Source organism: Carcharhinus amblyrhynchos, unplaced genomic scaffold (genome assembly GCF_965287045.1).
Source record: "Carcharhinus amblyrhynchos unplaced genomic scaffold, sCarAmb.v2.hapA scaffold_38, whole genome shotgun sequence".
NCBI lineage: Eukaryota > Metazoa > Chordata > Chondrichthyes > Carcharhiniformes > Carcharhinidae > Carcharhinus > Carcharhinus amblyrhynchos.
The window spans coordinates 7858992-7883904 of record NW_027649779.1 but is presented as its reverse complement, the minus strand read 5'-3'; the positions used below and the strand labels follow the sequence as shown (position 1 = coordinate 7883904).

At 41.9% G+C, this 24913-nt stretch overlaps 1 gene segment (V, D, J or C); it reads left to right on the top strand.

Annotated features, from left to right (window-relative positions):
• Positions 1–426: 426 nt before the first annotated feature.
• LOC145362449 (Ig heavy chain C region-like) lies at positions 427–19744 on the top strand. The segment is given in 6 exon segments: positions 427–433; positions 4636–4968; positions 6175–6210; positions 16479–16798; positions 17197–17497; positions 19680–19744. Coding segments are annotated over 6 exon segments (1062 nt in total).
• The last annotated feature ends 5169 nt before the right edge of the window (positions 19745–24913 follow it).

The following is a 24913-nucleotide window of genomic DNA, read 5'->3' as shown; positions in this document are numbered from 1 at the left end:
ATATCCCGTGAAAGAAACATTTTCAAAAATGACATTGTCAAGGAAAATAAAACTGAGGCAGTGTCTCGCACAGTTTCACTGATATAGGAACTTCTTAGACATGAACTGAGACAGTGCTGAGTAATTAATGATACTGGACCGAATAAGGAGAATATTAAAAAAAGTCCAGAAAGATAGTAATTATTTTCACCAATTACCATCCATTTGCAATTTATTAATTCAATTCACCAGTTCCCATTCATATATAATGAGGAGTATATTTACAATTACTCTGTGATAGGAAAGCGACGTTGCCTCGGCCCCCATTTATTCCCCATTGCTAATTGCATTCGGTAAGCTGGTGGTGAGCCGCCTTATTCAATTGCTGCAGAACCTGCAGTGTAGGTACACCGACAGTGCTCTTAGGGAGGGTGCTCCTGGACTCCGATGCAGCGTAAGTGAAGGAGTGGTCCAAGTGAGGTTTGTGAGTGTCTTGGAGAGGAATTTTCAGGCGAGGTTGTTCCAATTCACCAGTTATCATCAATTCATACAGATAAACAATTAGTTCACCAATTATGTTCATCAGTTTTATAAAAGCAAAATACTGCAGATTCTGGAAACTGAAACAAAAATAATGAATGCTGGAAAATCTCAACGGGTCTGATAGCATGTGTGGAGAGAGAATAGAGCCAACGTTTCGAGTCAGTGTGATTTTTTTTGTTATTTGGAGGAAATTGAAGAGAGTGATGACATTGAGAAATGATGTGGGTGGATAGGGATTAGGATTTTTTTAGGATATAGTTCGTGATTGGGATGTTGATTAGTTTAGGATGAAGAAGTTTGTTATGATATTTAGGATCACTATGTGAATTGATGCAGCTTGAGTGTGTCTCAAAATAGTATTTATTATTTCTGTTATTCCCATCTCACAGGAAATTTATGCAACTTCCCTGACAATAGGGTGCAGAACTTTCAGAATATTCCAGGAATCCCCGGTGTTCATGTCAGTTTTATGATGTTGTTTTAATATTATTTCATATCATTGCACCGATTTTACTTCGCTGGGGTACTGGGCCCATCAACATCTCTCTCTCTCCCTCATTTCATGAAGTGATTAATAAACAGACTTTAATTATTGGAATGAAATTCAAAGTGATGATATAAATGAAACAACCTGTACTTCATGTGAAGTTACTGAATCTTTAAATTCCGATTCATTATTACACAGTTTTGGGAAATAATGTGACATAAGAACATAAGAAATAGGAGCAGGAGTAGGCCATCTGGCCCTTCGAGCCAGCCCCGCCATTCAATAAGATCATGGCTGATCTGTCGTGGCTCAGTTCCACATTCCCAACCTCTCCCCATAACCCTTAATCCCCTCTCTTATCAAAAACCCATCAACCCGCGTCTTAAAAATATTTAGCGAGGCAGCCTCCACCACTTCAACGGGCAGAGAATTCCAGAGATTCACCACCCTTTGAGTGAAGAAGTACTTCCTCAACTCCGTTCTAAACCGCCCCCCCCCCCTTTATCTTGAGGGTGTGCCCCCTAGTCCTACTGTCCTTTCTGAGCGGGAAGAGTCTCTCCACCTCTATCCTATCCATCCCATTCATCATCTTATACGTCTCAATGAGATCTCTCCTCATTCTTCTAAACTCCAACGAGTACAAGCCTAGTACAAGCCTATAAGTGACACTTGTAGTTTTCCAGTAAGTTTCACAAATATTTCTGTTGCCACCTTATTTACTTTTCACCCTGTTGCCTTCACTAATTTGGGTGAGGGTGTGTTGATTGATTTGTTGTATATGAAAGAGCCAGTATTTTATATAGTACAATCATTCCTCCTCAACCAAATCACGCTCTCTCTTTCTGTCCTGGATGTGAAGATTCAGCATCAGCAGAGAAATGAACCATCCGAACTGCAGGAAAATCTCCCCCGACTCTTCAAGAGGATCAGCTTGCTAACTCCCGACAAACTCGGCATGTATTTCACCCAGACACTCTGGAAGGATTGAAGGTATTAGATGGGCACATATTGAATAAAGGAGTTGTTTCAATTTATGAAGTAGTCAAACACAAATATGGAAATATAGAACAACATCATTCAGTACCATTTATCAATGAATCCACCAATCCGTTCACTAATTCCTCAATCAAAATATTCAGGCATCCAACAGTCATTCATCCATCAGTCATCAAATGTCATTCATTCCTGTGTCAACACAGTCATACATTTATTGTTTGTGTAGATGGTGACATCAATTATTTTAATTGATCCAGTGATCCAGAGGCCCAGGGCAATGATGTGAGGACAGGGATTTAAGTCGGGCCGTTCCCGCAGGTAGATTTTGAATTCTATTGATAAATCTGGAATGGATACTAATTGCGATCATTGGAACCGCTCTGATTCCCAATGGTGGAAATCTGCCATCGCTACATTGTCTCACAAGGATATAACTGCAGACTGAAAGCAAAATAGCTGACTCTTTAATATCTACAGAAGTGTCCAAGAAAACCACTCAATTTAAGGGAATTTGGGACAGGCAAAGAGTGTTGGTCTTTCCAAACAAACATCCCATGGAAAGAAAAAAGGAAATAAAATATAAATGTGCCTGCTCAAATATAACATCATGTATCATCTCTCTGAGCCATTTCTCAGTCAGCCTGTGATTATTTCTGTCCGTCCATCACAATATCCTGATGTGTTGGAAAAATCATCATTGTTGTTAATAGGGTACCAGAGAAGGTGGAAAATAATCCTTTCTTTAGAGATGGGAAAACATCATCTAGATTTATAACTTCCAAAAATTCAAGTGCCTCCAGTACTGTTGCTGGGTAGATTTGTTTATAAATAGACCTTACTGACAACATGCAGGGTTTTAAGTTGGCTTGGAGCCAAGCGGTCAGTGCTGATGAAACTGATCTTTGATCTACTGCACAAACACCCCCAGATGTTTCCTGTCAATAACTTTGAGCATTTGACAGCAGCCTGGATTGCTGCCAAATACTGTGTGGGACAGATTAGCGTGAAGCTGAATGGACAACATGGGATTCAGACATTTAAACAGTAAATGTTTCATTCCCACAAGAAAGACACATTTTAAATCGTAATCATTCTAATCAAATATTTTCATTCAGTGTCCTGTTCATTATCTGAGTAAATAGTATCGCAAAACAATAAAGTGACCGGATGATTCTTTTCATTTGTATAGTTTCCGAGTAAATTTCATTCCAATAATTAAAGTCTGTTTATTAATCACTTCATGAAATGAGAGAGAGAGAGAGATGTTGGTGGGCCCAGTTCCCCAGTGAAGTAAAATCGGTGCAATGGCATGAAATAATATTAAAACAACATCATAAAACTGACATGGACACCGGGGATTCCTGGAATATTCTGAAAGTTCTGCATCCTATTGAAACAGCAGCGTCTCTTGTACCTGATTAGCACCGTGTTCTATTGTACAGTATAACCTGATTTCTGTTATTGAAGAGTTCCTCTCATAGCTGCCAATGAGTGGAGAAATGATCAGTTCATAACCTGATTCAATGGAAGATAAAACTTTTATTCTTGTGATATTGTGCAAATGTGCCGCAAAGTCCTGATATCCTGTGTTCCCAATACCAGTGTATGTTAGACAGCCGGTGGCCAATAGAGTGAGCTGTAACGAATTGGATGCTGAAGGAGAACTTTAATGATCTCAGTGTCTGTTCCGATTCATTAACTTCTCCGTCAAAAATCAATTTAATTTTATGTTTCTCTGTCAACTCACTATTTAATTATCAGGAGGTTGGGATTCTCATTATTTTCAAAGGCCTGTCTTCGAGATTGAGACAGTTTGAAAATATAAGGAGAAACATTGTATTGTGTGGGAGTTTCTTCTCATCTCCAAACCCAACTTGTACTTTGATAGCCATCCACACTGTAAATAGAATCACTTTGTATATTCTACACATTTAATTACAGAAATCGATGGTATTTCTTCTGATAAATTGTGCTTTATTATTATAATGTGGCAGAGACACGGAATTGTTGAAAAATTGTCTAATGTTCCAAAATGTTATTTCATCATTTTTAGATTTATTTTCTTGTTGGGGGTGTGGTAATAAAATCACCATATTTACAATGGAATGAGTTATTTTAAAAGTAAAGAGATGATGAACTGTAATATCATCATCAGAAATAATGCGGACAATACAATAAACATTTTAGCCAAACAAATATCCCGATGCAGATAAAATGTCCATTTTAATATTAATCTATTGTAAATCTCCGAGTCCATTCTGTTGGGGGTGTGGAAGGTGGGACGTGGATCCAGGCGCCGCCTCCAGCAGGGAATCAACAGGCGGCGCCTGGAAAGCCGCCCCCTTCTGCCGGGTATTTAAATACCGCTCACTGGGACCGGAATCCAACAGTCCGGGAGTTGGTTTGTTCACTGAGTTCCTGACACAACCATTTCCCCCAAATCACCAGAAAGATGAGGTCGGCCATTTCTCTCAGTTTGTTGCTGACTTTCTTATCTGGTGAGTATTTTTTTATTATTGTCCAAGTCTCTCACTGTTACTGTCTCAGTGTTAGTCTCTCTCTGGAATGTTCCAGAGTCAGCAATCATTTCACTAAGATTAATCCCTGGTGTTTTTGATCTATTTTTACAGGTGTCCAGTCGGAGATTGTGTTGACCCAGCCAGAGGCAGAGACTGGGCGTCCCGGAAGCTCCCTGAAACTGACCTGTAAAACCAGCGGGTTCAATCTTGGCACCTACTACATGCACTGGGTCCGACAGGTTCCCGGAGAGGGGCTGGAGTGGCTGCTTTACTACTATAGTTCATCTGACAACAGCTACGCCCCATCAATTCAGGGTCGATTTACTGCGTCCAAAGACACTTCAAACAACATCTTCTCTTTGGAGATGACGAGCCTAAAGATCGATGACACCGCCATCTATTACTGTGCAAGTGACCACAGCGAGAGGAACCAGGGATGGACCCAAACAAGAAGAGCCCGAGAGGGGATTCCGCAACTTCCATCATAACCTGAAGGTCAGTATCTGTTTTAAATATAATAATAGCGCCAGTAATCAGAACCAAAACACAAACCAGTTCTGACAAACCTAACGTAGTGAAAATTAAACATTAAATCAGGAAAACACACAGACATAATGGGCTGAGATTTTCACTCTGTTTATATGTACTGTTTCAGCTGGGTATAATGCTCGTTTTACTATTTCTGATACTTGGAGGAGGTGTTTCTAGATTGTGTTTTGTAAACTGCTGCATAAATTGAAAATTACATCAGGAATACGGGTCTATTTGAAGTAAGTATTGTGTGGCAGTACTCAACAGAGAGTGAATGCAGTTTTTGTGCGGGTGTGTGTCACTGTGATACTACGTGGGGTCACAGTGCTGAGCACAGCGACATCCTCATACAAAAACCTCAGAGAGAGGGATTGTGCAAATTGCTAATCAGTATCACAGCAGGATTTCTAAAGCAAACGAGGCTTCAAAGGAATAATGTGTGGACGTAATATTAGTTTGTAATTAGGTATAAAACTCTTTCCATAAAATCGATATTGACCGACATGCTAAATGTACACGGAGAGTTTAAAAGCAATCTGACACCCTTTATAAATATAATGACCAGGTCAGGCTGCAATAACTCACTCATTCGCTTTTGGATGAGGCAGAATCAGATTTTTCACAGAACAGTGAAATTAAATCTCTGTATTTTACAGTGAGCAGGCAGGCACAGTATTTGTCATGCTGGGTATCACTGTGATATATGGATGGCACAACAGTTACTGTCAATACAAAAACCCCTCAGCGCTAATTGACCGAGTCTCGGGCAGTGCTCTGTTTTACAATCCAGCATTATTTACAGTGCTGCATTATTTATGTCCCAGCACTACGCAAATAGCGAGAATCAATATGAAAAAATTATGATAACTATTTGATTATCAGTTAGTGTTTTCAATAACTTGATCATGGAATCCCATGTGAAATATAAAACATTAAGGTTATTTATGTTGAGCGAACGGTATCCACCAGGATAGTAATAATGTCATGAAAAATGCAGTGATTTACTTCCCGTCTGGCTTGTGATTTTGTTTAAATACTGATGGATTTCTGTCTATTTTGTGCAGGGATGGTTATTGTGTGACCCAGCCTAGAGAATGTGACACTGTGACGCTATGGGCTACTGGGGACAAGGGACCATGGTGACGGTGACTGCAGGTAAGAACCATACATTTATTTAGTCAGTGTTTTATTTGAGTTTTGTTTTATATTTTTCCTCGATTTTATTAATTCACATGTTCACTGAAATGTGGTTTGGTGGATTCTGCGCTGAAAATCTTTACAATGTTTCAGGTGCTCCTGCTTAAATTGCGGTTATAGAATTCTGTTAATTGATAAAAGGTGAATTCAGTCTCTTGTTGTGATTTGGTGTTTATCTGCTGAGGACATGGTTTGGCTGGGTTACATTAAATGCCTTCCTTTTGTTAAAAAGTTCGGCGTTTCTGCAATGTTTAATCTCAGTGACATCTCGTGGCTGCGAGTTGTACCATCTACTCCACAAGTGTTAGAAATCTAACCCAATCTTAACAAAATGTGTTAAACTGTCTGCATTAATGCCATGAACATGTTCCGCTTAATCACAATGCTGGTTTTGTTGTGTTTTTGTTGTGCTCAGTTTAATTATTAGTTACTTTGGTGATGGGCGGATTGGCTGGATTTTAAATTGAGACTTTCCGCCAATGTGAAATTTGATTCTGCTGAAACAGTTTGTAGAATTGAGCTGCTTCTGCATGAACCGGAGTTCAGTCCCTCAGTGATGTATTTTTCTGGTGAGGAGATTGTCTGCCTGGGTGACTTTGAAAAAGTGAAATTTGTGAAATGGTTTGGCGATTCTGCATTGTTCACACTCCGTGATACTGAGCTGTTATACACTTTGTGATTGAATCCAGAGTCTGCGGGTTTTAAACTATTTGACGTGTGCCTACACAGAGAAATCAGGCAGGGTTTATTGCATTGGTATTTTTTTTAATCGTAACCGATAATTGCTGGTTAAATCAAACCACGGTTTACGCCACTCGTCCAAAACACAGTTTGCCACTGCATTCCCAATTTGGGGTACGTGCAATGTTTTACCTGATGGCTGCAGGTACATGTTTAAATATATTTGAAATCTTTTTGAAATATGACCCAATATGAATAGAATGTGATAAAGTTTCAATGTTAATTTGTTGCACATATTTCACCTCCTCACAATGCTGTTGCTCTTATTCCAGATTTCTGTTTAGTTTAGTCATTCATATATTTGGTGACGAGCTGGTTTGCCGGATTGGATACTGAAATTTTCTTGCGATGATATTTCTGATTTTATTGAATGGATACATTCAACAGATTCATTCCCTCAGTGATGTGTTTTGGTGTGTTTCTGTTGAGGAGGTTCTGTGGTTCGGTCGCTATGAATGTTAAAATGTGTGAAATGGTTTGGTGTTTCGGCATTGTTTAAACTCGGTGGCACTGAGAAGTTACATGTTTTCTGGTTGAATGCAAACAATCTTTGAGTTTGAAAATCCTTGCAGGGAGAAAACAGGCAGGTTTTGAAAACAAAAACAAGCATATTACAGCATTTTTAATTACAGTTAAACGAACGTTCACAAATTAAAATAAATCATAACATACAACGTTCACTGGGACACTAAGTCGTTGCTGCAACTACAGACTTCTCATTAACAAATTTAATCGTAAAATTAATATAAATTAAATATTTTTAAATAGGTAATATAACTCCATGTTCACCAAAGATCATTTTATATTAATATCATTATTCATTATTCCCTCCTAATAGTTCTGCTGTGCTTCACACACAACTAACATGACCAGAAATGTTTTTATGCTGGAAATATTTTGTGATAATTCCGGAAACTGTTTCAATGAGAACAATCTGTTTCCACAGCAGTGCTCAGTTCATCAAGATACTTTGCATTAATTGTTATATCCCAATGAAGTTCGCTTTCACTTAAATACGAATTTTAGAGAATAAGACGTGGCTATTTGGTATTTTTGTGTCCGATTATTACATTCTTTCTGTGGAGGCACAGCATTCCTTCCAATTCATTTGTAGTTGGATGTCAAGGTAGTTAATTACTCATGTCATCTCAAAATTTTTGGAATGGTTTGGTGTTTCTCAATTGCTTCTGTATTTTTTTGAGCACCGTGATCCTGAGCGGTTACACTTTTTCCAGCTAAATGAACAAAAAACAAACTATGTTTAAAAATTATTTTCAAGATAAAACAAACAAGTATCAAAAAAAAATGCATGCCAGGACATTTTATTCATGTTAACTAATAGTAGCAGATTATAATAAAACATGATTTATAATTCTTACTGTGTCACCATATCTCTGTGATGGACATTACACTAACCTGAATCTGTTACATTTGATGTAACATTTTCAGAAAAAAATATATATTTTATGCCCAATTTTCTAGATTTAAGACAGCGAGGTACAGGTAGTTAAAAGTTGAAGGGGATTTTGAAATTAGTATCTGTTTAATTTAAAATAAGTTATTGAATCTTTGTTGTAATTTGACAATTGACCACTTAGAATCCCACATTTTGAATAAACTTGACAGAGTGAGCACAGTTTTCTGACAGGTGGAATTTGCTAGCACTAAGCAATTGTTCAATTAATGGTGTTTGAATTGTCGTAAGGTGTCAACAGAAACTGGATAGAGATTGACAAGTTAATACATGAAATTCAGAAAGATTATTTTATATACAAATATAATAATATTATTTAATAATATTTGTAATATATTAATATTTGTTCTACGCTTAATAATAACATCATGGCTCCATTACTGCTGAAAACAGAATAAATGTTAAATAAAGATGAATAAATGACAGGATAGAAGAATCGATTCTATTGGAACATTATGTTTAATTCTTATTAAATATTATACTGAAGAAAAAGTCTCGACTTACTTTGTGCATCATTTTTCAATGTTGCAGAGGATTTGAATCAATTGTCCTCATTGATTTTTTCACTGTTTAATTCAGATCTTCTTAAATTAATCAATATTTTCAGTAAGTAAATTATATGGATGATCCAAATTATTCAATCTATGAAGCAATTTCATCGATTTCAAACCGTCAGGTCGTTACAGCAAATACAAATACAGAAGCACGCATTTTAAAACGTTTGTAGGTTATAATAAGGCATTGGAAGTAAAGTGGAAATGAAAAACATTACAATGCGATTCGATTTAAGCAAATGAAATTCAAATGTCTGAATATTTCCACTCAGTAATTTGAAGTTTATTGTTTAAGATTTAATTGAAACCTTATTACTTCACAATGTTCGAGGCAAAGACACGTTTGGATGATTGAAAACTGATTTTATTGCGGAGTACAAATCAGTAACAGGAGAACTAACTGCCAATTAACAATAACAAAATATAATATTGGTGCTAATTAATTCAAAACAAAATACCTTGAATATTGCACTGGTGTACAACATATCATCTGTTTTAAAGAATATTTAATGGTATCAAAAATGAATTCAGAAACAAAACATTTCTTTGCTCAGCTCGATAAAGTGTTTTGCCTTTATTATTCCGTTGACTACATTTAATTAAGAAATTAGTTCGAATCATGGAATGATTTTCAATGTTTTTGTTTCCATGTTTGTTTAATTCTTATAATGTTACGGCATCTCTGTTAGGGACATTGAACTGCCCTGAAACTGATATTTTTGATTGCTCATTTTCAGCGAAATTACATCTTTACGAGAGGTGATACAGATAGAGAGAAATAATTAAAAGTCAAGGGATTTTTTTTTTCAAATTAATACCAGTTTAATTTAAAACAGGTTATTGGTTTTCTGTTGTTGGAAGTTTACCATTGATCAATGAGAATCCAAAAGTTTGAATGAAATTGACAGATTGAACAGATCTTTCTGCTGGGAACTCGGCTGTTGCACCGTTTGTGTCTTCTGTTTCTGAGCGTGTGGTCACTATGTTGGGACCAGGAATCTCTCTGAATGGTTATAAATCTTCCGGCCCCTTCTGCTGTATTTCGGGGACTGAAATTTGATTTATTTCTTCAATACACTTGTCCCTGTGGGAAATGTGACTGTCTGACTCTGCGTCTCAGAAATTAAGCCCCTGAAGCATATTGTGTCCATCAGAGAAGCAGAAACATCAGGCTGTAGAGGGAGAATTGGGTGATTTTTAAGCAGTGATGTACCGGCCTTGGGAATGTTCGATGAACAAATACAAAGTGAGATTTACAATATTGTGCTCCGTACGACAGCAGCCCCTGAACTGTTTAGTTTGACAGTTGAAGGGTCAAATTCACTTGCATATTATTTTTAATCTTCTAAAGGCATTTTAGAGACATTTCCTCGGCCAGAATTTTTAATCTAATTGCTCCTTCACAAAGTGTTGATATGAAGCATCCTTGAACAACTGCAGTCCATATGCTGCAGGCATCCACCCTGCTGTTAGGCAGGGAGCTCCAGGATTTTGACCCAGCGATTATGAATGAATTGAGATAGTGTTTCAGGTCAGGATGGTGTGTCTTTTGGAGATAAGCTTACAGGTTATAGTGTTTCAGATGTAGCTGCTGCCCTTGTCCTGTTAGGATGTAAAGGCAGCGGGTTTGGACAGTGTATTCTATGGAGCCTTGGTGAGTTGCTGCAGTGCATGTTGTATATAATACACACAGTGCTGACACTGCTTGTTAGTGATGGAGAGAGTGAATAGGGTGAATGAGGAGGTGGGTAATCTTGTGGGTGGCTTTGCCCTGGATTGTGTCAGATTGCGTGAGGTTTTACAAGTTTCTCTCATCGAGGAAAGAGGAAATTATTTAATTGTGACTGACTTGTGAAAGATTTAACTATTTTTCCAACACTTGCCCCACAGTCCGTATTGTGCTCGCTTGTCACTCCCACTGACTGTGTGAGTGGGTGAGTATGTGTGGAGTGAGGGTGCTTTTCCAGACTGAATCAGCCAGATAGAGACTTACACACATCACACACTCCCACACACATAAATACACACATACAGACGCTCATATTCTCTCACTCATACACACGCACACTTACTTTCTCTCTCAAACGATATCTCTCACACATTCTCTTTCTCTCTTGGTCTACATACTCTGTCTCAAATACAAATACAGACACACTCTCGCTCTCTCAATCAGTCTCTCACATCTCATACACAAAAACACTCACACGCACACACCTCCACACACATTCTCTCTTACACGCAGACACATACACACACATAAGCATAGTCTCACGCTCTCGCACACGCAGTTTCTCTCCCAAACTCTGTCACACACACACAAGTTGTCTCACATTTATTCACACACACTCTCTCTCAATTCCTCTTGCTCACACACACGCATATATTTCTATCTCTCTTGCACACACTATCTCACACCTGTACATTCTTGCTCTCTCTCACACTAGCTCGCTCACACTCTCTCACAAACATAGACCAATGCACACGCTCTAACTTATACACAGACACAGTCTCTCACATAAGCACAGTCTCGCGCTAACATTCTCTCTCTCACACACACACACACACACACACACACACACACACACACACACACACACACACACACACACACACACACACACACACACACACACTTTGCTTCTGTCACCCACACACATTGCACACATCTTTCTCACTCACACACAATCCCATGCACATTTCCACACACTCATGAACAGTTTATTTTGCTTTGCAATAGACACACTGCCCCCTCTTGCAAACGCAGCCCACTGTCTCACACATGTGCAAACACAGTCTATCACACACAGGTACCTTCACACACACATTCACCCTCTCTCTCTCTATCAAACACACACCCAAACACCCTCTCACACACTTTCCACCTCACATACGTCAGAGAGACTGTCATTTACATCATAGAATAAAATCACAAGATCCTGCAATACAGAAAGAGGCCATTCAGCCCATCGAGTCTGCATCAACAGGAATCCCACCAAAGCCCTATCCCCATAACCACATGTGTTTACTCTAACTAGTCCTCCTGAAACTAAGGGGCAATTTCGCACGGCCAGTCCCCTGAACCCAAACTTCTTTGGACTGTGGGAGGAAACAGGAGCACCCGAAGGAAACCCAAGCAGACACGGGGTGAACTTACTAACTCCATACACAATGACTCATATCGGGAATTGAACTGTGAGGCAGCAGCGCTAATCACTGTGCCACCTCGGCCACCCCCTCCCCCTCCCCCACTAACATTTGAATGAGGGTGGGATCGAGGAGCCCGAGTAAAACTCATGTGAATAAGTTTCAGCGGGAAATTCTTCTCTGTTTGGAGTCATATTTAGCACAAAGCAAGATGGTGATGGTTGTTGGAGGTCAAACATCTAAGTTGAGATATCACTGCAGGAGTTCGGCAGGGGACTGTTCTGGGTCCAACAATCTTCTATTGCTTCATCAATGACACATTCCATCCAACATGAGGTCAGAAGTAGGGATTTCCATGTGTTACACCGGACACAAAGACACAATCAATAAGAAGGGATCTGGCTGAGACTAAGTCCGCCTGGCTCCCCAATACTGGTGTAAACTTGGTGTTTGATTCCAGTGTGACCCTAGTCTTGCTGGAAGCTTCCCTTCCAGCTCCCTCAGTCTGTTTATTTGTTCACTGATCCGTGTTTCTGAAAGAAAGGCCCCGACATTAAAGCAGCTGCCCGATGATCTACACTGATTCCTGACTTTACACAGCCCTGTTACTGAAAGCTGATCAATGGAGAGAATCGGGAAAAGATCGATGGAGAGGGAGAGGAGGAGGTGGCTCACTGACTCTCTCACCCTCACCCACACTCACTCACTCACCCTCAATCTCTCATCCTCACTCAAACAACTTCACTCACTCACCCTCACTTACCCACCTTCCCTCACTGACACACTGTCACTCACTCACTCACCCTCAATCTCTCATCCTCACTCAAAAACATTCACTCACTCACCTTATCTTACCTACCTTCCCTCACTGACACACTCTCTCACTCACTCACCCTCATTCACTCACCCTCAATCTCTCATCCTCACTCAAATAACTTCATTCACTCACCCTCACTTACCCACCTTCCCTCACTGACACACTCTCATTCACTCACCCTCATTCACTCACCCTCACACACTCATCCCCACTCACTCACCCTCACTCATTCGCCCTCACACACTCATCCCCAATCACTCACCCTCATTCACGCTTACTTACTCATGCTCACTCACTCATCCACCCTCACACACACTCCCTCACACACTCAACTTCACGCACTCAACTTCACACACTCGCCCCCACTCACTCACCCTTACTCACTGACCCCCACTCACGCACTCGCCCTCACGCACTTGCCCTCACGCACTCGACCCCAGTCACTCACGCACTCGCCCTCGTGCACTCGCCCTCGTGCACTCAACCTCGTGCACTCACTCATATTCGCTTACTCACTCTCATCCATCCTCACTCACCCAAAAGCACTCATTCAACCTCACTCGTTCAAGCTCAATCACACACCCTGCCTCTCTCATTCTCACACCCTCGCTGACTCACTCACATTCACTCACTCTCACACCCTCAGTCACGAACCCACATTCACTCACTCACTCACACTCACCCTCACACACTTACCCTCACGCGCCCTCATTAACTCACTGTCACTCCGCCACCCACACTCACACACCATTACTCACTCAACCTCACTCACTAAACCTCACTCACTGACTTAGACCCTCAGTCAGTCACCAACATTCATACTCACCTTCATTCACTCATCCAACTAATCCACCCTCACTCACCCAGTCTCACTCACTCTCACTCACTCATCCCACTAATCCACCCTCACTCACCCACTCTCACTCACTCTCACTCACTCATCCCACTAATTCACCCAGTCTCACTCACTCTCACTTACCCTCACTCACTCACCCCATTCTCTCACACTCACTCACTCACCTACCCACCCTCAATCACCCAGACTCACCCCCACAGACTCAAGCTCAATGACCCTCTCTCTGTCTCTCTCTCACTAGCGCCACCTCACCCGTTCAAACTCACTCAGACTCACGCACTTACATTCACTCACACACCCTCACATACTCATCATCACTCAACATCACGCACCCTAACTCACAGATCCTCAATCACTCATCCTCACTCAAACACCTTCACTCACTCACCCTCACTCTCCCACCCATCCACATTCATTCCCCCTCACACGCTCTCACACACCACCCTCAATAACACACCCTGACTCACTCACTCTCACCCCTCACTTCCACAGTTACATTCACTCCCTCACCCGCATTCACTCAATCTCACTCACTTTCACTCAGCCACCTCCACTAACCTTCACACATCCTCACTCACTCTCCCTCATTCTTTCAATCTTGCTTACCTACACTCATCCAGCCACCTTCACTCACATTCAGCCTCCTTCACTCACCTACCCTCTCTCACACACCCTCATTTACTCACGCTCTCTCACCCTCACCCACAGTTACTCACCCTCAATCACTTATCCTCACTCAAAGAACTTCACTCACTCACCCTCACTTACCCACCTTCCTTCACACATCACTCATCCACTCTCACTCATTTAATCACTCACCCTCACACACTCACATTCTCCCACTCACACTCACTGAATCTGTGTGGGGAAGGTCTGCAACGAGCGAGAAGAAAGATCTCAAGTGGCAGTTTGGTGTTCAAAGGTGGGAGCTGCCCTGGGAGTGCAGAGAGCTGGAGGGAATCGCTGGGGGCTCGGGGCCAGGGACAATGACAGAGTCAGGGGAGAACAGGAGGCGAGGGAAAGGGCAGAGACCCGGGGTGGGGGGAGGGCAGAGAGCCAGGGGAAACAGCAGAGAGCTGGGGGAAGGGCAGAGAGGCGGGGAAAGGGCACATAGCCGGGGAACAGGGCGGAAAGCCAGGGGAAAGGGTAGAGAGAGAGGGGAAAGGACAGGGAGCTGGGGAAAGGGCAGAGAGACCAGTGAAGGGGAGAGAGCTGAAAGAAAGGGCAGAGAGATGGGGGAAAGGGCAGAAAGACCAGGGAAAGGGGAGAGAGCCAGGAAAAAGGGCAGGGAGGCACGGAAAAGGGCAGGGAGGCAAGAGAAAGGCCAGAGAGCCGAGGGAAAGGCCAGAGAGCCCAGGGGAAAGGGCAGGAGAGTCAGGGGGAAAGGTCAGAGAGCTGGGGGAAAGGAGAAAGAGGGGAGGGAGCAGGGACAGAGGGCAGAGAGCTGAGGGACAGCGTGGGGAGCTGAGGGAAAGAACAGAGAGCCGGGAGAGAGGGCACAGAGCTGGAGGGAAGTGTAGAGAACCAGGTGGAAATACACAGAGCCGGATAAAAGGGGAAAAGAGCCACCGTGAAAGGCAGAGAGCCAGGGGAAAGGGCAAAGAGCTGGGGAAATGGGCAGAGAGCGGGTGATGGATGGGCGGAGTGAGGGGGTTCAGAATAGAGCTAGCACCACAATCAGCTCTTCTGTAACCTCAGTGAATGATGGAGGATACTTCAGGACCCGAATGGGAAACTCCTGCTATTAATGTATGATCCTTCAATTAGTCAATGTTGGATTTATTTGAATTTATAATCACATTTAGAGTTTCCTGATCATTCAGTAAGTATTCATTCCGGAGGGATTTTTGAAGCAAAGTCACTAATCTCCGTTTTGTGGAGTGAGAGGCAGTGAGTTGGAGAGAGGAAGGGGCACCAATCAGTTTGAACACAGGCAATTTCCAAAACTAGTGTGGAGATGCCGGAGTGAGGTTGGCGTGGGCACAGTAAGGATTCTCACAACACCAGGTTAAAGTCCAACAGGTTTATTTGGAATCACAAGCTGTTGGAGCTCCCTCATCAGGTGAGTGGGTAGTCTGAATGAAGGGAGAACTTCTTCATCACAAAGTGTTGTTGTTTGAGAAATAAACAGCGGTTCATCACACACTGCTGTTGTTTGAGAAATAAATAGTTGCTGCAATAATGGAGAAAATTTTTCCTGTTCTCTGTTAATCCAATGAATGACATGTCATTGTGAGACTAACAGAATGTGTTTTTTTTCTTCCTAATTTGATAGAAGTGGAGACAGGGATATGAGTTTCTACAGAGATGACAATTCCCAAATGATAGAAGTAACATCATCTCAAAGGCGGATGAAAGATTTATTCGGGAAATATTAGGGATAAGTTCATAATTCTAATCAATGTTCGAGATAGAAACATAGAAAATAGAAGCTGGAGTTGGCCATTTGGCCCTCGGAGCCTACTCCGCCATTCACTTTGGTCAGAGCTCATCACTATCCTGATCACACCTACTACCCATATCCCTTCATCCATTTAACACCAAGAGCTATATCTAATATAGGAACCTATTTGTAACAATATGTTTGTTGACTTAATAAACGCAAGAGTCTAACTTGTTCAATTGACTATTCTTTCCCAGCGACACCATCTGCGCCCAATCTCTACGGCCTGGTCTCCCCCTGTCAGCAACAGAACTCCGACGGCTCCATCACCTTCGGATGTTTGGCGATGGATTACTCTCCAGATGTTTCCAAACTGACATGGAAGAAAAATGGGCAAACGGTCCCCAGTGGGTTTAAGACTTACCCATCAGTGAGAAACACGAAGGGAACCTACACCCTGAGCAGCCAGTTAACCATCAGCGACTCAGCGGGAGAATGTCCCAGAATTGACTGTGAGGTTCGACACATCAGCACAGTCAAGAGCGTTAAAATACCATGTAAGCGTTGTGGAACTTGTGTGAAACAGAAACACTGTGGTTAACATGTCGGGCCTTGGTTATAACTCATTTAAATAGATGTGCATAATCCGGCCTTCTGGATTGGTCCAGTTAGTGTCTATTGACTGCAAATGAGTTAGAACATAGAACATTCCAGCGCAGTACAGGCCCTTCGGCCCTCGATGTTGCGCCGACCAGTGGAACCAATCTAATGACCCTCGAACCTAAACTATTCCAATGTTATCCATGTGCCTATCCACTGACCATTTGAACGCCCTTAAAGTTGGCGAGTCCGCAACTGTTGCAGGCAGGGCATTCCACGCCCTCTCTACCCTCTGTTGACAAAAGTTTAATTGATCCACATCTTCTGCAGGAAATGACTGATCTGTTTTTTTTTCCTCAAGGCCCTGAGCATGAGATCCATCCAACTGTTATCCTCACCGTGAGTTCCAGTGAAGAAATCTCACACAGGAAATTCGCAATCATCGTCTGTTCAATCATCGATTTCCAGCCAGGGTCAATGGAAGTGAGTTGGCTGAAGAATGGGGAACCCACGCATTCAGGAATTGTCACCTCTCCCCCCTGTGAAGTGAACGGGAACTTCTCGGCCAGCAGCCGGCTGACAGTCTCCGCTGGGGAATGGTTCAGCAAAGCGGTCTATACCTGCCAGGTCACTCATCAAGGGCACACTCAGAGTCTGAACATCAGCGCATCTCAGGGTAAGAGACTCAAACAGAGGACAACATATATCATTCTGTTAATCAGAATTATGGATCTATTAAAGTTGGTACAAAGCATAGAATAACTTGTAAGTTATTGTCATGTAGTTTGCTGCATTAGGACAATATCTCATTCAGAATTTCATCAGAAAAACAATTTTTTTGTTATCCTTTCCTGAGATGTGTGTTTATTTCCCAAACCTGAGGGCACTGAAGTGTCACTCACGTTGCGGTGAATCTGGAGTCACATGCATGCCAGGCCAGATAAAGACAGCAGGTTGATTTTGCTAAGGAGCATTTGTGAACTAGGAGGGGTTTTACAGCAATAGCTTCATGAGAACCATTTCAACTTTTAATTGTAGATTTTTACAAAATTCAAATTTCATATTTGCAATGATGGGATTCGAATCTGTGTCCCCAGAGTCTTAGGCCGAGGTTATAAGCCCATTGACAACACCATATGCCACTGCCTCCCCTTAAAAGAGTGCCCCCTTTCGGTTTGAAGCAATAAAGTGAGTGAGGTGGCCTTGATGTCAGCTTGTTCCTGAGACAGCTGGTAAAATTTGGAGAGACAGTAGGTGTGAGACTGTTTCACAGGTCACAGCACAGGGGTAAAATATTAGAAAGTGCATCCACCCTATATATAAACCAACGGTCAGTACTTTTTCCCTGAGTTCAGGATGGTGATTTGTTTGGGAATTCTCCAATCCTGATTCATGGAAATGTTACCGCTGCTCCAATATTTAATACAGGGAATAATTCCATAGAGCAAGCTGGTTTCCCATTCGCCATGGAAGGTGAAAGGCGAGAGTTAGAGATTGATATATTGAAGGTGACTTTGTCTCCTTCAGGCTGAAGACTGCTGTCCTGCTTCTGAAGGGGAACTAGGGTTCATTTCCATTTCTCATTCACAGATCCTCCCCAGTGCCTTGATACCACGGTGAAGATACAGCCCCCACCAATAGAACAGGTCTTACTGGAGGCGACTGCGACCTTAACCTGCATCATTTCTAATCCTCCTGATGGCGTTAACGTGTCCTGGATCCAAGACAGGAAGTATTTGAAATCAGAGATTGCCAAAAAGCCCGGAGCGGATCGTGACAGCGTGATCAGCAAATTAAGCATCTCCACACAAGCCTGGCTGAGTGCAGCTGTGTTTGAGTGCGTGGTGAGCCATCAGGATCTGCCGACTCCTCTAAGAACATCTATCCACAAGGAAACAGGTGAGCTGAGAGATTGAAACAATAAATGTAGGGTCAACGACAGGGTTCTGAGCAATGTGGAGGAACAGGGAGATCTTGGGGTTCATATCCACAGATCTCTGAAGGTTGCCACTCAAGTGGATAGAACCGTGAAGAAGGCTTAAAGTGTGTTAGTGTTTATTAACAGGGGGTTTGAGTTTAAGAGCCGTGGGGTTATGCTGCAACTGTACAGGGCCTTGGTGAGACCACATTTGGAATATTGTGTTCAGTTCTGGTCACCTCACTCTAAGAAGGATGTGGAAGCATTGGAGAGAGTGACACACTGCCTGCTGTGATAGTGGAGTGCAGAGGAGATTTACCAGGATGCTGCCTGGTTTGGAGGGTAGGTCTTATGAGGAAAGGTTGACGGAGCTGGGGCTTTTCTCTTTAGAGCAGAGGAGGATGAGAGACGACTAAATAGAGTTTTATAAGATGATGAGGGGGAATTGATAGAGTGGATGTGCAGAGACTATTTCCTCGTGTGGATGTAGCTGTTACTAGGGGGGCATTACTATAAGGTTCATGGTGGGAGATATAGGAGGGATGTCCGAGGTAGATTCTTCACTCAGAGAGTGGTTGGGGTGTGGAATACACTGCCTGCTGTGATAGTCGGACACTTTAGGAACTTTCAAGCGGTTATTGGATAGGCACATGGAGCACACCAGAATGATAGGGAGTGGGATAGCTTGATCTTGGGTTCGGACATAGCTCGGCACAACATTGAGGGCCGAAGGGCCTGTACTGTGCTGTACTGTTCTATGTTTCTATGTAAATGCATCACTGTGTCTATCTCCAGTGAAAGTGTACTCGTCAATATTTAGTATTCAGTGCATTAATGTTCTCCCCTGAACTAAACGACTCTGGGCCGATTGATATGTTTATGGGGAGTTTGATGTGTTAATGAGTGAAAAGTGAACTGAAGGCGATGTTATTGGGTTTAGATCGAAGAAGAAGGGAGGAGCCTGATGTGGAGCATAAAAACCAGAAAACCAAAAAGAAAAAGTAGATCAGTTGGGCCGAATGGCCTGATTCTGTGCTGTAAACTTTCTGAATCTTTCCACTCCACCTCCCCTGAGTTATTTGAGAAAACAATTGTGTTCGCCTCTCCTCCAAGCTGCAAATCAAAAATGGGAACAGTTAAAATCAGAAGCGAAGCGCATTTTCCTGATATCTAACCAGTGGCTTCATTGTCTCCAGAATTCTCCAGTTCACTCAAAGGGTGGTGAATCTCTGGAATTCTCTGCCCGTTGAAGTGGTGGAGGCTGCCTCGCTAAATATTTTTAAGAAGCGGGTTGATGGGTTCTTGATAAGAGAGGGGATTAAGGGTTATGGGGAGAAAGCGGGAAAGTGGAACTGAGCCACGACAGATCAGCCATGATCTTATTGAATGGCGGGGCAGGCTCGAAGGGCTAGATGGCCTACTCCTGCTCCTATTTCTTATGTTCTTATGTTCTTATGTTTATTGACATTTATTGTACATTTTCTGCAGATCCAAATCCACGGGAACCGGTCGTCTCTGTCCTCCTGCCCTCGGCAGAAGACGTCTCCGCTCAGAGTTTCGTCTCCCTCAGCTGCTTAGTGAGAGGTTTCTCCCCCCGAGAGATCTTCGTCAAGTGGACCATCAACGACAAGCCGGTGAATCCCGGCAACTACAGGAACACCGAGGTGGTGGCGGAGAACGGCGATAGCTCCTTCTTCATGTACAGCCTGTTATCCATTGCAGCAGAGGAATGGTCCAGCGGCGCTTCTTACTCCTGTGTGGTGGGACATGAAGCCATCCCCTTGAAGATCATCAACAGAACAGTTGACAAATCCAGCGGTAAACCCAGTTTTGTGAACATTTCCCTTGCACTGATGGACACGGTTAATTCATGTCAATGAGAGTCACTCACTTCCATTAAAAACTACAATAAAAAGAATAAAAACATTTTCCTCTAACGATCAATGAAATACCCAATTTTTTAATTGGTTGTTTTTCAGTTTTACTTCCATATCTTTGATTTTGAGTCAGATATTTTCATGTCTCGGACCCAACATTGTTGAACCAGTGCTCCCAGCGGAGATAGACACTGGGTCAGGGATAGAATAGAGCACATTCATTACAGGATTCTGCAAAATATCTTCACTGACTTTCCTCCCACTGAGGGGGAAACAATCCGACATTTTTAACATGTCTGACACACAAACACAACATTTAGATCTCTGTGTCCCTGCTTCTCTCATTGACCTCCTCTTTAAGCTGCTGCACCGCACCCACTGGGAACTGAAGTGAGGGTCACACACAAAAAACATGGAGAAATATTCCCCCCATCGGATTGAGGGAGAGTGAAATTGTTAACATCCTGGATTCCCACTAACCCAGCAGAGAGAGGGGAGGAGCAGTAGCTAATCCATGTCCCAAAACTTCCTCAATGAAAAGAGGAGGAATGTCATTCTTTAATCCACTCACCTCCACCTCCTCAGTGGTTAGAACCATCAGGGACATTGTATCACCGGGTAGAGAGAGGGAAACTCTGAGCTCACTCTCCTCCCTCTCCCCTGTTTGGAAGGGAACAGTTCTCTACTATAAGGACCCAGTTGCCAACAGTACAAATTAGTTTCTGGTTTACTTGCTACAGATTTTGAAGCATCATTATCTTAATCATTGAAATATAAATATACTAATGCAACATAATTTTAAAATGTCTCAACACTCTTGTTTCTGTTAACCATGTGCTGGCATTGATTTCCCAGAATACAAATTTAAACAAGTCATAGATTCCTCCCCGGGTTTTAACTGTTCTGTCCCTGAGGTCTCTGAGATACACCAATGAATTATTTCATTCTCTCTCCTGATATCACCGTGCCCCTCACATAAAATACATTTCTACAGCAAAACATTGAAAATATGTTCCATTATTCGGGTTGTCTGGATCATATTCAGTTCACTATTGTCGGTGAAACTTGGACAACAGTTAAAAAAATACACACACTGATAATACTGCACACAACTGTCACAATTATACATACATACATAGGCGTACACACCCACACTCACACACTGAAACACACATACACACACTCACACACTCACACACACACACACACTCACACACACACACTCACACACACATACTTACACACACTACACACTCACACACACGTACACACACTCACAGACTCACACACACATACACTCACACATACAGACACACTACACACTCACACACACACACGCACACACAGACACGTGGACACAATTGCACAAATACACATACTCATACATATGCACACGAATACAGAATGTTCATATACACACACAAACGCATACACATACTCCCACACACAGAAATATAGACAGGCACATTCAAATACAGACACAGAATCTCACAAATACACAATACACACAAATACATACACAACAAAAACACAGATACATTCATAAATAAAAATGTACATTCACGGATCAGAAGGACACACAATATACGCACAAACGAACTCAAACAAGTACGCTCCCACAAATACACTAATGGACCACACGTATACAAACAAAAATACATGCATTCACAAACACTCTCTCTCCTTTTCTCTTTCGCTCTCTCTGTCCCACACGCACCATGCACACACACACAAACACACACACACACACACACACACACACGCACACACACACATGCATGCACAAGGGGGCATACACCCACACCCGCACACACAGACATGTACTTGTACAAGAAGGCACAAAACAAAACATGCACACAAATTATCAAATATATACAAACGCACTCAGAACCACATACAAACACACAAGTACACACTTACCTAAACATACGTGACTAGGTACACAGGCCCAAACACAAACACATACATGTGTACACACAATGCGGACAGATAACATGCATGCAGGTCCAAAACATACACAAACAGATACATACACTCAAACAAATGCATATTCTCACATGTTCACGCTGAAATGATTGCAGATATAGAGACCCACAATGTTATACACATTATCACTTATACAGGAAAATACATGCAACAATTTTAACACACTGCATATAGATAAACAGAGAGCAAAATATTTTCACACAAACATATGGATGCAAACATTCACATGCTCACACAGAACAGAACACCACGGGACACAGTACTACACATGGAAACACAGGTATATGCTGACACATTGTTATAAATAACTATCAACACGGATTTACATGCACTAACATGTTAACAGATACACACACAAACACACGGAGGAACAGACACACACGGAAAGGGAAGGAAACATTACTCGAGTGACAGAAATTCACACATTGAAATAGGCAGAAACACGGGCACAGGTTAAGAGTGGCATTAATAAATATACAGAGACTTCACACAATAATAGTCATATATCCACAATGTCTGAAGAATAAATTATACACACAGACACACAACTACACAATTCAACAAACACAGGCAAATGAACACGTTCATTATCCCTCATACACACAGATTAACTCAGGACCAAAGATTAATGCAGCTCAGAAAGTGTTCACACACACACACACACACATACAAACACACACACACAGACACACACAAATACACACAGACACACAGACACACACACATACACACACACACAGACACACACACACACACACACACACACACAGGCACACACACACACACACACACACACACACACAATCTTAAATACAAACGGCAGGTAAATGATGAAAGTAAAATTTAAATGTGAACTTGAATGGACATACACCGACAACTATCCCAATTCTCAAAACACCGCCAAACACGTTGAGAAACTGAATTAAGCTCATGATTTACTAAACATTTCCACTGTAAATGAGCAAAGATTGGAAATTACATCACAGATCTTAAACAGCAGCATTCACAGTTTACAGATCAGTCACCATCTGTGGAAACAATCATTGACAGGGGAATGTTCCTCCATATCAGTCAGAACATTCTTCAATAAGGGTTCGTGGCAAATAGTTCAAAATGAACTGATTCTCAAGAAAACACCTTCAGTGCTTTCTGACATGGACTCTCCAAGGAATACCAATAAGGATCAGGTGTGAAAATAGTTATGGAGATCTGTTACTGAGTGTCCTGAATTTAACAGGAGATATACATTGAAAATTAGAGATGAGAATGAATGAACAGTTCTGAAGGAGAACAGGGAAAAGAAAACAATAAGATTCCCTGGATAAATAAAGTAATCTAATTCCATTTCCTGGTCTCTGTCCCTCAGACCCCACCGACCGCATCTGGATTGAAGACAGTGAAGATGATAACAGCAACATCTGGACAACCGCTTCCACATTCATCGTCCTGTTCTTCCTGAGCATTTTCTACAGCACTGCCGTCACTCTGATGAAGGTGAGATGATTCAATTCACTCACATTTCAAACTGGCAGAATGGATTTGAAAAATCTCTCAATGTTTCACTGATTAAAAACATTAATGTCCCGCATCAGAAACATCTGCTTCAATATTGTCTCTTTATTTTACAGATCAAATGATGGGTTGAATTTTGGACGCTGCAGATTTCCCTCAGCTGATTATAAAGATCTGTGTATGGCTTCAATACAATATCAGCTCTCGGTGAATCTATCAGTAAATTTCTCTCAGTTTATCATTCTGGATCTGTAACTGAGGCAACATTAGACATTATTTCAGTTTTCAGTGTGAAAAGTACGAGTTTTTTTTGTTATAATGTTATTGTGGTTAATAGTTTTCCCCCTAGTTTAAATTTCATGTATAAATAATTTCTCATTCCTTATTCACGTTTGTTAATTCCTCTTTGTATTAAGGATCTGTTTTCTCTTTCTGGTGTATGTAACAGATGTACAAATATTGACGGATTCTCTGTACATGTCTCCTGTTCTCAATGTGCCCCTCGATCGCTATGTTCACTTTCCTAACTTTAAAAAAAACAATTTCGCTGTAAAATATTCTCTGAATTTTTAAATAAATTTTGAATAAAAATTTAACCATCCCTGTCTTGGCTTAATTCCGTTCTCCCAAACCCATCAACTCCACTCCATTTCCCTATTACACGGTTTCCCTCCCCTTTCCCAGACAGGCATGTCCCCCCCAGTCATGAGTGGGATGTGGTTGAACTCAGGACCCTTTAGAGACAGAGTCACTGCGCCACCCAGTGACCCACCCGTGTAAAGACACCTTCATCTCTGCC